General features: G+C 36.2%; 1 protein-coding gene across 5 annotated transcripts in view; it reads right to left on the bottom strand.

The window, feature by feature from the left end:
- Positions 1-6,307: 6,307 nt before the first annotated feature.
- NSRP1 (nuclear speckle splicing regulatory protein 1) overlaps positions 6,308-12,393 on the bottom strand; it is a 44,735-nt gene continuing 38,649 nt past the window's right edge. For all 5 annotated transcript variants that reach the window (XM_039253953.1, XM_039253988.1, XM_039253980.1 and 2 more), the window contains 4 exons: positions 11,924-12,052; positions 10,836-11,043; positions 9,741-9,849; positions 6,308-7,913 (listed from right to left, as the gene is read on the bottom strand). In XM_039253953.1, the coding sequence (XP_039109884.1) occupies positions 6,860-7,913; positions 9,741-9,849; positions 10,836-11,043; positions 11,924-12,052 (1,500 nt within the window). In that variant the 3' untranslated portion in view covers positions 6,308-6,859. The remainder of the gene's footprint in view (positions 7,914-9,740; positions 9,850-10,835; positions 11,044-11,923; positions 12,053-12,393) is intronic.

Genomic DNA, 12,393 nt, shown 5'->3' with positions numbered 1-12,393 from the left:
GCAGGGGCCTCCTCTCTGCACGATTACCCCTCACCCTCATTTGGGCTGACACAAAGTGTAGGCCACTCCTACATAGTTCTTTTCTTCACTATGTTGTAGTGACCCCCAGCTCTGGGCCATGAGAGCTTTTACCTTGCACAGTACCACTTAATGGACTGACTAGTTAGGGAAGGGTTGATCAAAAGGGGAGAGTATCAATTTGCATGAATACTTACAAAATTATAACCTAAGAAAGCCATCATATTTTCTTAAGGGGCAAAGTGAGGAAAGGGATTGGCAGTATAATGGGATGGTCAGAGCTTGGAAAAAGAAATCGTCTTCCAGGTGAGACACTTCAGTGATCAAGTATATTTCTAAAGTTTTTCCCAACCCACAACCTGTTAACTATTCCTATTTCTTCTTTTAGGCTTTATTGTCTTTAACACAATGAACAAGAATCCAGTACATCTGGCCCAAATTCCTCAATTTGCTAGATGCACGAAAATATATCAACTTCATGTCATTCATCTGGCCTATTTTCCTTTCATCATAAGTATGACAGATGTCATATTTTGCCAAAAGCAAAAATCTTTCCTGCACTGGTGGAAAGAATAACCAGATAGGATTGAGAAGATAAGGGCTCAAGTTCTTCACAGCAACTACCAAACTAAGTAACCTTACATAAGTTACTCAACTTCACTGGCCTGATCTCCTCATGGGTTGTCATAATTGATGACAAATATTAATATTTACTGTGTGCTTACTAATATCAGGCATAGCATTATACGCATTGTTTCAAGCAATCCTCACATCAGTCTTATGGAAGACACACTTTTATTATCCCCATTTTACAAGTGAGGAGACTGAAGCTCAGAGAACTTAAACTTGTCCAAGGTTATGCAGCTAATAAATAGTAGACCCTAGACCTCCCAAGTCTCAGCTCTTAAACGTGATACCTTAAAGACAAACCAAAAAAAAAGTTTGTTTTTTTTTTTAAAAGTTTATTGGAGAGAGAGAGAATGTGCAGGAAGGGCAGTGGTGGGGGTGGGGAGGAGATTGCACATGTGCTCGGGAAGGGTAGAGGGAGAGGGAATTCCAAGCAGTGCCTTACGTAGGGCTCGAACTCACAAACTGTGAGATCATGACCTGAGCTGAACTCAAGAGTCAGATGCGATGCTCAGACTGAGTCTCCCAGGTGCCCTGTGCCTTAAAGACATTTTAAATTGCAGGGGTTGTTAGAGGTTAGGTCACTCCAGTTTTAAAATTCTGATTTTAAGAAATGCTTAAGGGATATTAAGATAAATGAAACAAAAACTTTGCATGATAGTAGGCACTAGGCATATAAAGGTGACTTTTGATCTTTGTCCTCACACAACTAACATCCTATCATACACACCACGTGAAGGAAACAGAGGTGTTGCTGAAGTGAAGAGGAGTATTAAGAGAGGCTCTCTGGAGGCAATGCCACTTCAGGTCAGTTTTAAAAATAAGTTAGGTAGAAACATAGGTGGCGTTCTAGGCAAAGCAACCAGTATGTGAGAAGGCCTGGTCAGCATGAAACGGCACTATGTATTTGGTATGATTGGAGTGAGAGTAAACAAGGGGAGGGAGAAGGAAAATAAAAACATCTTGAGTTATTTATGTATTGTTGAAAATTGAGGAGGAACAGCTGTTTATTCACAAAATTAAGCACACTGTTTTGGAACTCATATTTAAAAGAACACATATCTAGTAACAAATTTAAGGAATCTCTTATTCATACTAGCCCAAATAATACATTATCAAATACTGCTGCCCTGTGCGTAAGCCGTTCAGTTAAGCAAATCTATATAGACTCTTCCTGTAGAAATGACTAAGATTAACCAGGATGGGCAACAGTTCCTCTGATTCATATATTAGAAATTTCTTACAAAAGTGTTTACTGTGAGATGTATTATGCATACAGAATATATAAAGCATATTTATAATTGAAAGAATAAACAGCCAAGTAACTACTATCCACGTCAAGAAATGAAACATCTTGAAGTCTTATGTGTACTTCTCCAGTATCACAAATCTTGACTTTAAAAATCATTTCCTTGTTTTTCCTTAGTTTTATTATACAGTATCATTTTGCTTGTTCCTTTTTTAATTTTTAAGTTTTTTTTTTTTTTTGAAAGAGAGCAAGTGGGGGAGGGTAGGAGAGAAAGAGGGAGACAGAATCCCAAGCAGACCCTGAGCTGTCAGTGCAGAGCCTGATGCAGGGATCGAGCTCATGAACTGTGATATGGTGACCTGAACTGCAACCAAGAGTCAGACACTTAACCGACTGAGCCACCTTGGCACCCTTGCTTGTTTTGTTTTTTAACTTTTTAAAATGTTTGTTTATTTTTGAGAGAGCAAGAGAGAGAGAGCGCACGTGCAAGCTGGGGAGGGACAGAAAGAGAGAGGGAGACAGAGGATCCTTAGCAGGCTCCGCACTCTCAGTAGATCCTGATATGGGGCTCAAACTCACAAACCAGGAGATTGAGACCTGAGCTGAAGTCCAAGACTTAATCAACTGAGCCACGCAGGAGCCCCTATTTTGCTTTTTTTTTTTTTTTTAAACCATGCTAATCACTCTTTGTTACTTACAATACTGTGAAATTCATCACAGTTGTGTGTAGCTCTAGTGTTTTCACTCTATTGTGTATATATACATAGCAGATTCATTTACTTTTGATAGACATTTTAGGTTGTTTCCGGTTTGATGAAAAACACTATTATGAAAATCCCTGGTTCATCTGTGGAAGAACACAAGTTATAGATAAGGTGCAGCATCAATATTCCTAGGTCAAACCAAATTGTTGTACCAGTCATCTGCCACTGGCGGCATATAGGACTTCCCATTGCTCGGTAGTGTCTAAATATTTTTGCCATCCCTGGTGGATGTTCAATGGCATTCATTGTGGTTTTAATTTGAACAAAGTTTTCATTCACTGATGAGTTCTATTTGATGCCCAGATGGAAAGCAGTAAATCTTCTTCTCCATATTATACTACATACAAAAATTCATTCCAGATGCATGGTAAATCTAATTGTGAAAGTAAACAATAACGCTTCTAGAAGAGTGTTGTCCAGAACTTTCTGCAATGGTAGAAGTGTTCTATAAATCTGCACTTTCCTATATGGTAGGCACTAGATACATGTGGCTGTTGAGCACTTCAAATGTCTAGTGCAAGTGAGGAAGTGAACTTTAAATTTTATTTAACTTTTGATTAAGTGTAATTATCACAATTAAAGACTTCTGTTCATTAAAAGATACCATTATGAGTGAGAGTGAAAGGCAAGCCATTGAGAAAGAGAGGTTGCTTACCAAGACAAACAACTGCTAGCCAGAATACATAAAGAACCACTTAGATCATGGAAAAAAAAAAAAAAAGCAGGTAATAGCCCCCATCCCCAGCCTCTCTAAGATAGGCAAAAGAAACATATTCTTCAAAAGGGAGATATGCAAATGCTAGTATCTGACAGCCAGCAGGGAACCACAAAACCATGAGATCATCATACCCAACAGAATGACTAAACTCGGAAGACAACAGATAAACAATTACCAAGCTGAAGCAACAACACGGAGCGACTGGAACTCTCACACATTGATGGAGTATATTTTGGATAACTGATTGACAGTATCCATTAAAGTGACAATATACATATAACCTATGGGTCAGCAATTCCATCCCTAGGAATACCCCCCAAAATACATATATATACACTAGAAGACAAGTACCAGAATGCTCCTAGAAGTATCATTCACAATAAAATAACTCAATGTCCATCAATAGAACGAATACTATAAAATCTAGAAAACAAGAAAAACTAATTTGTGGAGTTAAAAGTCAAAGGGTAAGGGTTAGAAGGAGGCCAGCAAGGGGTATGAAGACAGCTTCTTGTGGGTCAGCTTCTTTTCGCACTGGATGTGTTCACTCTGTGTAAATCCACTAAACTACGTACTTAAGATATATGCACTATTTAAAAATGCTTATTATGGTACAATTTTTAAAAGTTTATTAAAAATGTTCCAGTAACTTCTGGCATAGACCTCATAGGCAGAACGTTCTATCAGATAGGGCGTTTTTGACTACAGTGGCAGAAATCCTTCTTCTTAAGAAGACAGAAAAAGTATTGGTTTAAATATGTAAAAAACGTATGCCCACTAGAGCCAGAGACAAAAGCAATCATGTGTTTGTCCTTCTCTCCCCTCAGGTCTTTTCTTTTGTGTGGGCTTTATTCTGTCAGGCACTGAGGCAGTCATTCTCCCACGCTACTCTGGACTTAACCTCATCTTTGACGTTGGCAATGGTAGTGGAAAACATCTCTTTAAGTCTGACGGTGTCAGAATTGGCCCAAGTTAAGTTCACAAACCTTTCCTCATTCAACCCCATTTGAGCCAATGGACTAAGTAGTGAAGGGGTACTTTCCCAAGAGAAAACCAAGGCATTGGTCCTAGAAAAGGGTAAAATGAACATGAGGGCAAAAGCATCTATATATCTGGATGAGATAGAAAAAAAAATACCTTAATTTGTAGTTTGTTCCTGAGTTATGTCAAAACTTTAATAAAGGTAATATATTGCTTCTCCTATCCAAAGCATCCAAGCTGCTTTGTGAAAGCTTCTGACCTACTGGGGAAGGGAAATCAAATTTATCAAACCTCTCTGACTCCAATCTCTCCCTGACTATATCTTACATAGTATGGTCAAATTAGTCTTTCCACTATATGGCACTAGTTGTAACTCCAACAAAGAAACCATATTCCTACTGAAGTTGAAGATTTTTAGCCTGTCACTCATGGTCTTCATTCATGTCACCTGAACTTTTTCATAGTTACATCATATGACTCCCTCTGTGTACACGTAGTCAATGCTCTTAAGTGTGTCACTGTCACTGATCTATTTTAAAGTATTAGGATGCAACTGATATTTAATGTGTCCATCAAGAGATAACGGGCATTAGATTTGTTACTTTCCCTTTTTGGTTTTAAGGATACAATAAAATGATCTTTGAATACTAAATTTGATCCTAAGTATATAATGTATTTTCTAAAGTCAGTATTATTAAGTTTATCTTTATTTGTTTTGAGGGCGATAGAGAGTAAGCTGGGTAGAGGCAGAGAGAGAGAGAGAGACAGAATCCCAAGCAGGCTCCATGCAACCCGCAGAGCCTGATGCGCAGCTCAAACTCATGAACTGTGAGATCATGACCCAAGACAAAGTCAAAAGTCGGACATTTTTTAATTTTTAATGTTTACTTTTTAAAATTTTTTTTAATTTTTTGTTTTTGAGAGAGAGAGAACATGAGCAGGGGAGGGTCAGAGAGAGAGGGAGACACAGAATCTGAAGCAGGCACCAGGCTCTGAGCTAGCTGTCAGCACAGAACCCGACGTGGGGCTCGAACCCATGAACTGTGAGATCATGCCCTGAGCTGAAGTCAGACACTTAACCAACTGAGCCACCCAGGTGCCCCTGTTTACTTATTTTTGAGAGAGAGAGAAAGAGAGAGACAGATCATGACTGGGGAAAGGGACACAGAGAGAGGGAGACACAGAATCTGAAGCAGGCTCCAGACTCTGAGCTCTCTGCCCAAAGCTCAACATGAGGCTTGAACTCACAAACCATGATCACGACCTGGACCGAAGTGGGATGCTTAACCAACTGAGCCACCCAGGTGCCCCTAAAAGTCAGTATTATTAAGCTTATTACTTAATAAAAGTAATAAACTTAATAAAAGGCAATGTTACTAAGCTTATCCTTTTGAAAATAAGACAATGTAACTTCATAATGAAGTATGAGAGATATAAACTACTTTTTTCCATATCATTCATCTTTTACCCATGAATGAATTATTTACAGCTTAATTTCAAATGCTGTTTTTTTTTCATTGGAATATGTAAAAGTCAGGGTCATAAATAGGTTTTGGATCTTTGGCTAACCTCATTTAGGCTAAATGTTTCCATGTTTTCACCGTAGCTAAAATGGACTGAATTAACCAATTTACTATCTTGCTAGCATTTCAGAATTAAAGTGATTTTTAATTAAGAAAAAAAGAGGTGGGGCATCTGGGTGGCTCAGTCAGTTAAGTGTCTGACTGGTTCAGGTCACTATCTTGTGGTTCATGGGTTCAAGTCCCATATCTGGCTCTGTGCTGACTGCTGAGAGCCTAAAGCCTGCTTTAGATTCTGTGTCGCCCTCTCTCTCTGCCCTTCCCCGGCTCATACTCTCTCTCTTAAAAATAAACATTAAAAAAAAATTTTTTAAGAGGAATTGTGATACAAATGAGTAACATTACTTTTAAAATAATATAGGAAATTGAATTAAATGTACAAACATATTACTATTTTTATTTGCATTTAAACCAAATATTTTCTGTGAGCTAGAAAGTTAGACAATGTATGATCCATATTTTATACACTAACACAAATTTCAAAACATAAAGTATACCAATATTCTCTATTATTCAAATCCACATTTTTTTCCAAATCCACGTATTTTTATCTAGAATACAATATTTATAAAACACCTCCTACAACAAAGCCAACATTATTAGGAGAGTTGTTTGAGGAGTTATTTTTTAATGGTTGCAGTGGAGACAATTTTCCTCATTAAGTAACTATATAGAGATTTACCACATTCTTTAAGTTGCTTGAATACAACCAAGAATGTGGTAATGACAATTAAATACATATCAATTCAAACATTCAAGACAAAAGGACTTAATTTTTACTTAAGCCAATAATGAATTTCAAAAATATATATTAAAAAATACCCTCCCAACCACTGTTAACACACTTCTTTACGCTTTCACACAGAATGTTCCAGGAGTTATCATTTTCTGTGCCTCCACAGTCTTTCTATTGGGGCAGTTATCAATCATCTTCTTTCTCAATATATGTCTTGGCATTAACCCGTGCCATCTGCCTGGCCAGGTACCTATCTCTAGCCGACATTACAGTTTCTTCATTATTTCGCTTTGCAAACTTGTTCCCCACCTCATGTGGTCCCTCTTGTTCTTTGCCCATCTTTTGGCATTCCTCTGTGAGTCTATGTTTTGCTCCCAGTGATGTTTCAGAACTAGAGGGTTTCTCTGGGTTTCTTTCTTTGTCCATGTTTCTCATTTTATTGGATATTTCCTGGTCAAGAAACCTATCCTTTGCCCTAGAATTCAGGCTGCTTTCATTTTTGTCTTGGTTTTTTTCTGAAGACTGAACACTTACTTCTCGTCGTTCTCTATGTCTGTACTTATCATTGTTTTCATATCTCTCTTTCCTCGTTTTCACATGCTCTTCTTTGCTTTTCTCTTCCTTCTCTCCTCCTTTCTCACTGTGTCGGTCATGATTATTTCGTTGTCTATCTCTTTCTTGTTCTCTTGAGGAATATTTTTCCCTGTCTTTCTCCTTTTTCCAATCTCTGTCATTTCTTTCTCTTTGGTCTCTTTCCCTCAGTTTATCTTCCTGGTCATGCCTCTTCCAGTGGGAATCTCTGTGGCCGGACTCTCTGTGCCTATGGGAATCCTTCTTTTCTTTTCGGTAATCACGATCATTGTAATAGTTCTCATGATCCCTGGATTGTCTCTCTTGATGCTGATCTTCCCTTTTCTCATGAACTCTTGACTTGGCTCTTTTTGTGTGGCATGTGGTACCACGCTCTCTTTCTTCACTAGAAGACCGTGAGTGGGTTTGATTCCTCTGATGTTTAGAGTCACTCTTGGAGGTTTCTGTGACCTTCTCCCTTCTGAACTTTGTTTTTTTATTTTCTTCCATTACATCATCCTCACTGCTATTAGCATCAAAGTCGCTGTCTGCATCTGGGTTTTCCTCTCCTTGCACAACAGTTTGGAGAATGCATTTCTCATGTGGTATTCTGTTCTCTGGACTTACTTCATCAGAATAACCCCTTGATTTCTCTTCCTTTATTGTAGACCTTAAAAAAAATAACACAAAATACCATATTATCAATTGTAGTAAGCACATGAAGTGTTCATATAATTTTTCTCAATACTTAAATTTAACTACTAAATGTGAAAAGGTGCTATTTACCTTATAAACATTGAAAACTAGTATTTCTAACCATTCAGAATATTTTCAGAAGGTAGAAGTGAAATAGAGACAATTAGCTTTCTGTATTGGACAGCTAGAACCTCCAGACAGGGGTCTTGTACGAGGTCTTCGTTTTTGTTAAACATGCCAATAATTGGGAAAAGTAAGATATACTCTGGATCTGTGTACTATTTATATAAAATGAAGTTCAAGTTACAGCTCTTTGATGGATTTTTATTTCTCTTTCTTTTTAAACAATTTAAGAATAGTCCTGGAAATAGACGAAGATCACTTTTTTCATAGCAAAATCTAATTCTCAATATTACTAAATAATTTCTCTTATGATTAAAAAGGCACGAGCACCCCTCACTTGGCACTTTTCACAAAAAAATGGGAATATATGAATCTGCCTGATTAAAATCAATAACACAAAAAATTGTTTATATCACCTACTTTTTCCCAGCTGATAAGTGTGGTTAGCTTATTTACATTACTCACACATTCATTCTTACTAAATCACACTAACAGAACAACAGTGGTTCTTTGGGAATTGGTGGCAGAAGTGTCTCTAAAGGATTAACTAATAGTCAGGAATTCTATTATTACTCTGAGTAAAGTACAAGTATTAAATGACATTATGGAGTTTCATGGCTGGCCTCACAACTGTTCCAAATGAGACTAACAGAAATTCTAATTCTCCATTCAAAATCTCTCTTCAAATATACTTTCTTAGACTCATAATTTTCATCAATTTTGTAACCAAACTTAGCAGTTGGCAGCAACGGAGGTGGAGGTGGGAGTATAAATCTAATTCCCTCTCTTCACCTTTAATTCCATTCTCCTGCCTCTTTCCTATTCCCAGCAACACAGACTCAGATCCTCTAATCTGACTGTCTCTGTTCCAAAAACCATTTACTTAGATACAAGCTTAGGACAAATTCTCTCTTTTACCTTCAGCTATATACTTATGAATCATTTAACCATTCCTATAATACTTAAGAAGTTTATTAAAAGAAAAAAACCTCCAATCCTTTCTATCCCAGTGCTAACGGAAATATCTACAGAAATAGTAATGGTAGCCACTAGCCACACGTGGCAACTGTATTTGAAATGTGGCCAGTATGACCAAAATTTTATATTTTATTTATAATATATATATATTTAATGTTTTATTTATTTTTTGAGAATGTGAGTGCAAGCGGGAGAGGGCCAGAGAGGGAGACAAGGGATCCAAAGCAGTGTCCAGGCTGACAGGCTGATAGCAGTGAGCTGGATGGGGGGCTCAAACTCATGAACTGTGAGATCATGACCTGAGCCGAAGATAGGTGCCTAACTGACTGACCCACCTAGGCACCTCTAGATTTTATTTAAATAGCTACATGTAACTAGTGGCTACATATTAGATAGTGCACTTCTAGACCTTAATATGTGAATCTTACATTTTCTGGAGGCCATGTGCTATTTATGAAAATAAACTACTTCTTATGAACATACATGTAGAAATCCTTCAGAAAAGAAATAATCTTGAACTAAATCTGTAGGTTTTTAATTAAGAAAGTGTAAACCCTTTGCAATTCAAACAGGCCAGGTTTGGCTGACAACACAATATGCAATGCTGCAATCTTCTATCTTTCAGAAGGTTAAAATGATCCTACAACCACAAATCATGAACAGAATCTTTCTTCTAAATATTTCATATGCCATGTCTCACCTGGCTTCACGAAAGCTGCATGTAGGTACTTCCTCTTCACCAACTGCTTGATTTAATAGGTGTCTATAGAATCCACTGAGATCTTTCTGCTTGGTTACATCCAAACGTGCTGAGAGGGAAAGCAAACGTGAGAGGAATATACTCAACAAGGCACAACACAGTTCCGTTTTACTCTACTGTATGTAGAGTATGTAACATACAGTGCATAAACTATTCTCTAGATCTAGAGTTACCAAACTATAGCCTGCAGGCCAAATGTGGCCTACTGTTTTGGTAAATATATTTTTATCAGAATGTAGCTCTGTTCACTTGTTTATTGTTTAAGGCTGCTTTTGTATTAGAAAAGCAGAACTGAGTAGCTCCAACAGAGACCATATGGTACACAAAGCCTAAAGTATTTACTTCTGTGGCCCTTCACAGAAAATCTGCCAGCTGATACTCTAGATGAACACATAATACACGCTTAGACAGAATATTAGACTTGCTGTCTTCTATTTAAAGCTGATGAGCATTTTTCAGTTAAGCTATTTATATGTATACATTTTACTTAGATCTTGAGAAATGATCATGAATAGAAAGTACTAAAGTAAAGCATTAAGATACTCTTTGGCTCCTGCACATCTTTGATCTTTCTTGAATTAATGTTCTTCTTTTTCTAAATGCCCACCAAATTAATGTTCCTTGAGTGATATTACTCTAGTTTTCTAAACCCAGAAAATATAACTGATTTAAATCTCAGTTTATATTGCTCTGACAAATATTATGGTGTTATGATTTGTAATAAAGATTCTTACATTTACAATAATTTTCTAAAGCAATGACTTGTAATGGCCATACTTTTAAACAACAAAATGAGATATATGAAAAGTCCAGTAGAAATAACAATTACTGAGAGTGCAACTGTGTTTTTACTCATAATCTCTTCTATGTTTTATAATACTACAAAACATCGTATCTTATACCTTAAATTCATATACACAAATTAGGACCACCACATTATAACCTAGAAGTTCAGGGATAGAGCAAATGGCTAAACCAAAGGACAGAATTTTGCTGCTTCTGTTTCCATCTACCCTTCTCCCTCTTCCATTTCACCTTCAAGTGCAGCGGCCTTTCTTTCTCTTTCTTCCTCTTCAGCTCTCTCTTGCAGTTTTTTCTTATAAGCAGATGTCACAAATGCCTCCTTATCATCAAACTCTCCCTTCTCCATTTCTCGTTCTCTCTGTATCTTCTTTTCCATTCTCTTTTCCTGTTCCTTTTTTCTGATCTCAACTGCTTTTAGTAAGTTGTGAATATACTTGGGCTAGGAGAAAAAATAAGATTATTTAGGAAAGAATCAAAAATAAAAATTAAGAATATTCTGTTTTTACCATGAATTTATTAAGATAAAAATGGCTAGTCCAAATAGGTGGGACTGTCATCCTCAAAATTCAATATAAATTTACTAGCAAGAGTGAAACTAAAACTCTTTTCAATAAAAATTTAAGTGTAAAATAAATTATTCAAATTGCTATTTTACTTTTTTTTAATTTCAAACCAATTTTTCCAGTGTTTTCACCCTTTTCACAAGTATTATCTCAATACTTCAATAGGTAAGTGATTCAGAAAGTTCCTACTACTTTTTCACATTAGGTGTAATATTGTTATTTAAAATAATAGCTTTAATTTTATACTACCACCCTATCTACACATACTATAAGATGCAAAGATCCTTAAAAATCTGTCTGTGCTTGTGAAAGACAAAGAGCGATAAAAAATGTGAACTTATTTCAAGCTCCCACTATTATTTTTTTTCAAACTAAAAATATGATCACATGTACAGGTAACTCAGTTATCAGCTAGAATACAATAAAAAAATAAAAGAATGATAAAACACAAATATATGAACAGAAACAGGAGTTACTAATACAAAGACTTTATAAGAAAAAAGTTTCTAAAATTTGTGAAGGTTTTAAAGCAAAAAACACACTTGTTTTTATTGTTAGATAATTTACTCACTCCTGTTAGGATACTTTTAGTAGGGCTTCCTGGGTTCTAAATTAAATCTGTATTATCTGAAACTAGCGGTTCTTCACACTTCAAATACCTAAAAGCTTTTTCTCAGTTCACCCTCATGCTAAAATAAGATTAAGATATAAAATACAGGTTAAGGTCAAAGTAATTTATACTTTTCAGCTACAAACCTTTCGGTCTTTTCCCAAAAGCAATTTGGGATTATTCTCCTCCCTTTTTTTCTGCATTTCATCATAAATACTATCATATTCATATACAGTGGAATCTTCTGCAAGGGCCTTCTGGATTTCCAGTTTGGTCTAAAACAAACAAATACATTTAAAAATGAGCCAGCTAATACATACCAAAGAAAGTCTTTATGTAATTTTTCTGAGAGAGGATCATGAATCAGATATAGATCATAAAAATTCTATCAATAACATTTTAGACTGAAAATATAAACATCAGTCTGAAGCCAGGCTGCTTGGGTTTGAATCCCAGGCTCTATACTTAGTTACTCTGGGAAAGTTTGTGTAATCTTTTTATGCCTCGGTTTTCATTAAAAAAGAAAAAAATTGAGGATAAATATCTACCTTCCAAGTTGTTGTGTTATCTATTTTATATAATTCACTCATATAGGATTTTTAAAATAAACACACAA

The sequence above is a fragment of the Hyaena hyaena genome, unplaced genomic scaffold, assembly GCF_003009895.1.
Source record: "Hyaena hyaena isolate Hyena2069 unplaced genomic scaffold, ASM300989v1 scaffold_10, whole genome shotgun sequence".
In the NCBI taxonomy this organism is placed as follows: Eukaryota; Metazoa; Chordata; class Mammalia; order Carnivora; family Hyaenidae; genus Hyaena; species Hyaena hyaena.
The sequence above is the reverse complement of the archived record's forward strand: the minus strand, read 5'-3'. Positions and strand labels throughout refer to the sequence as shown.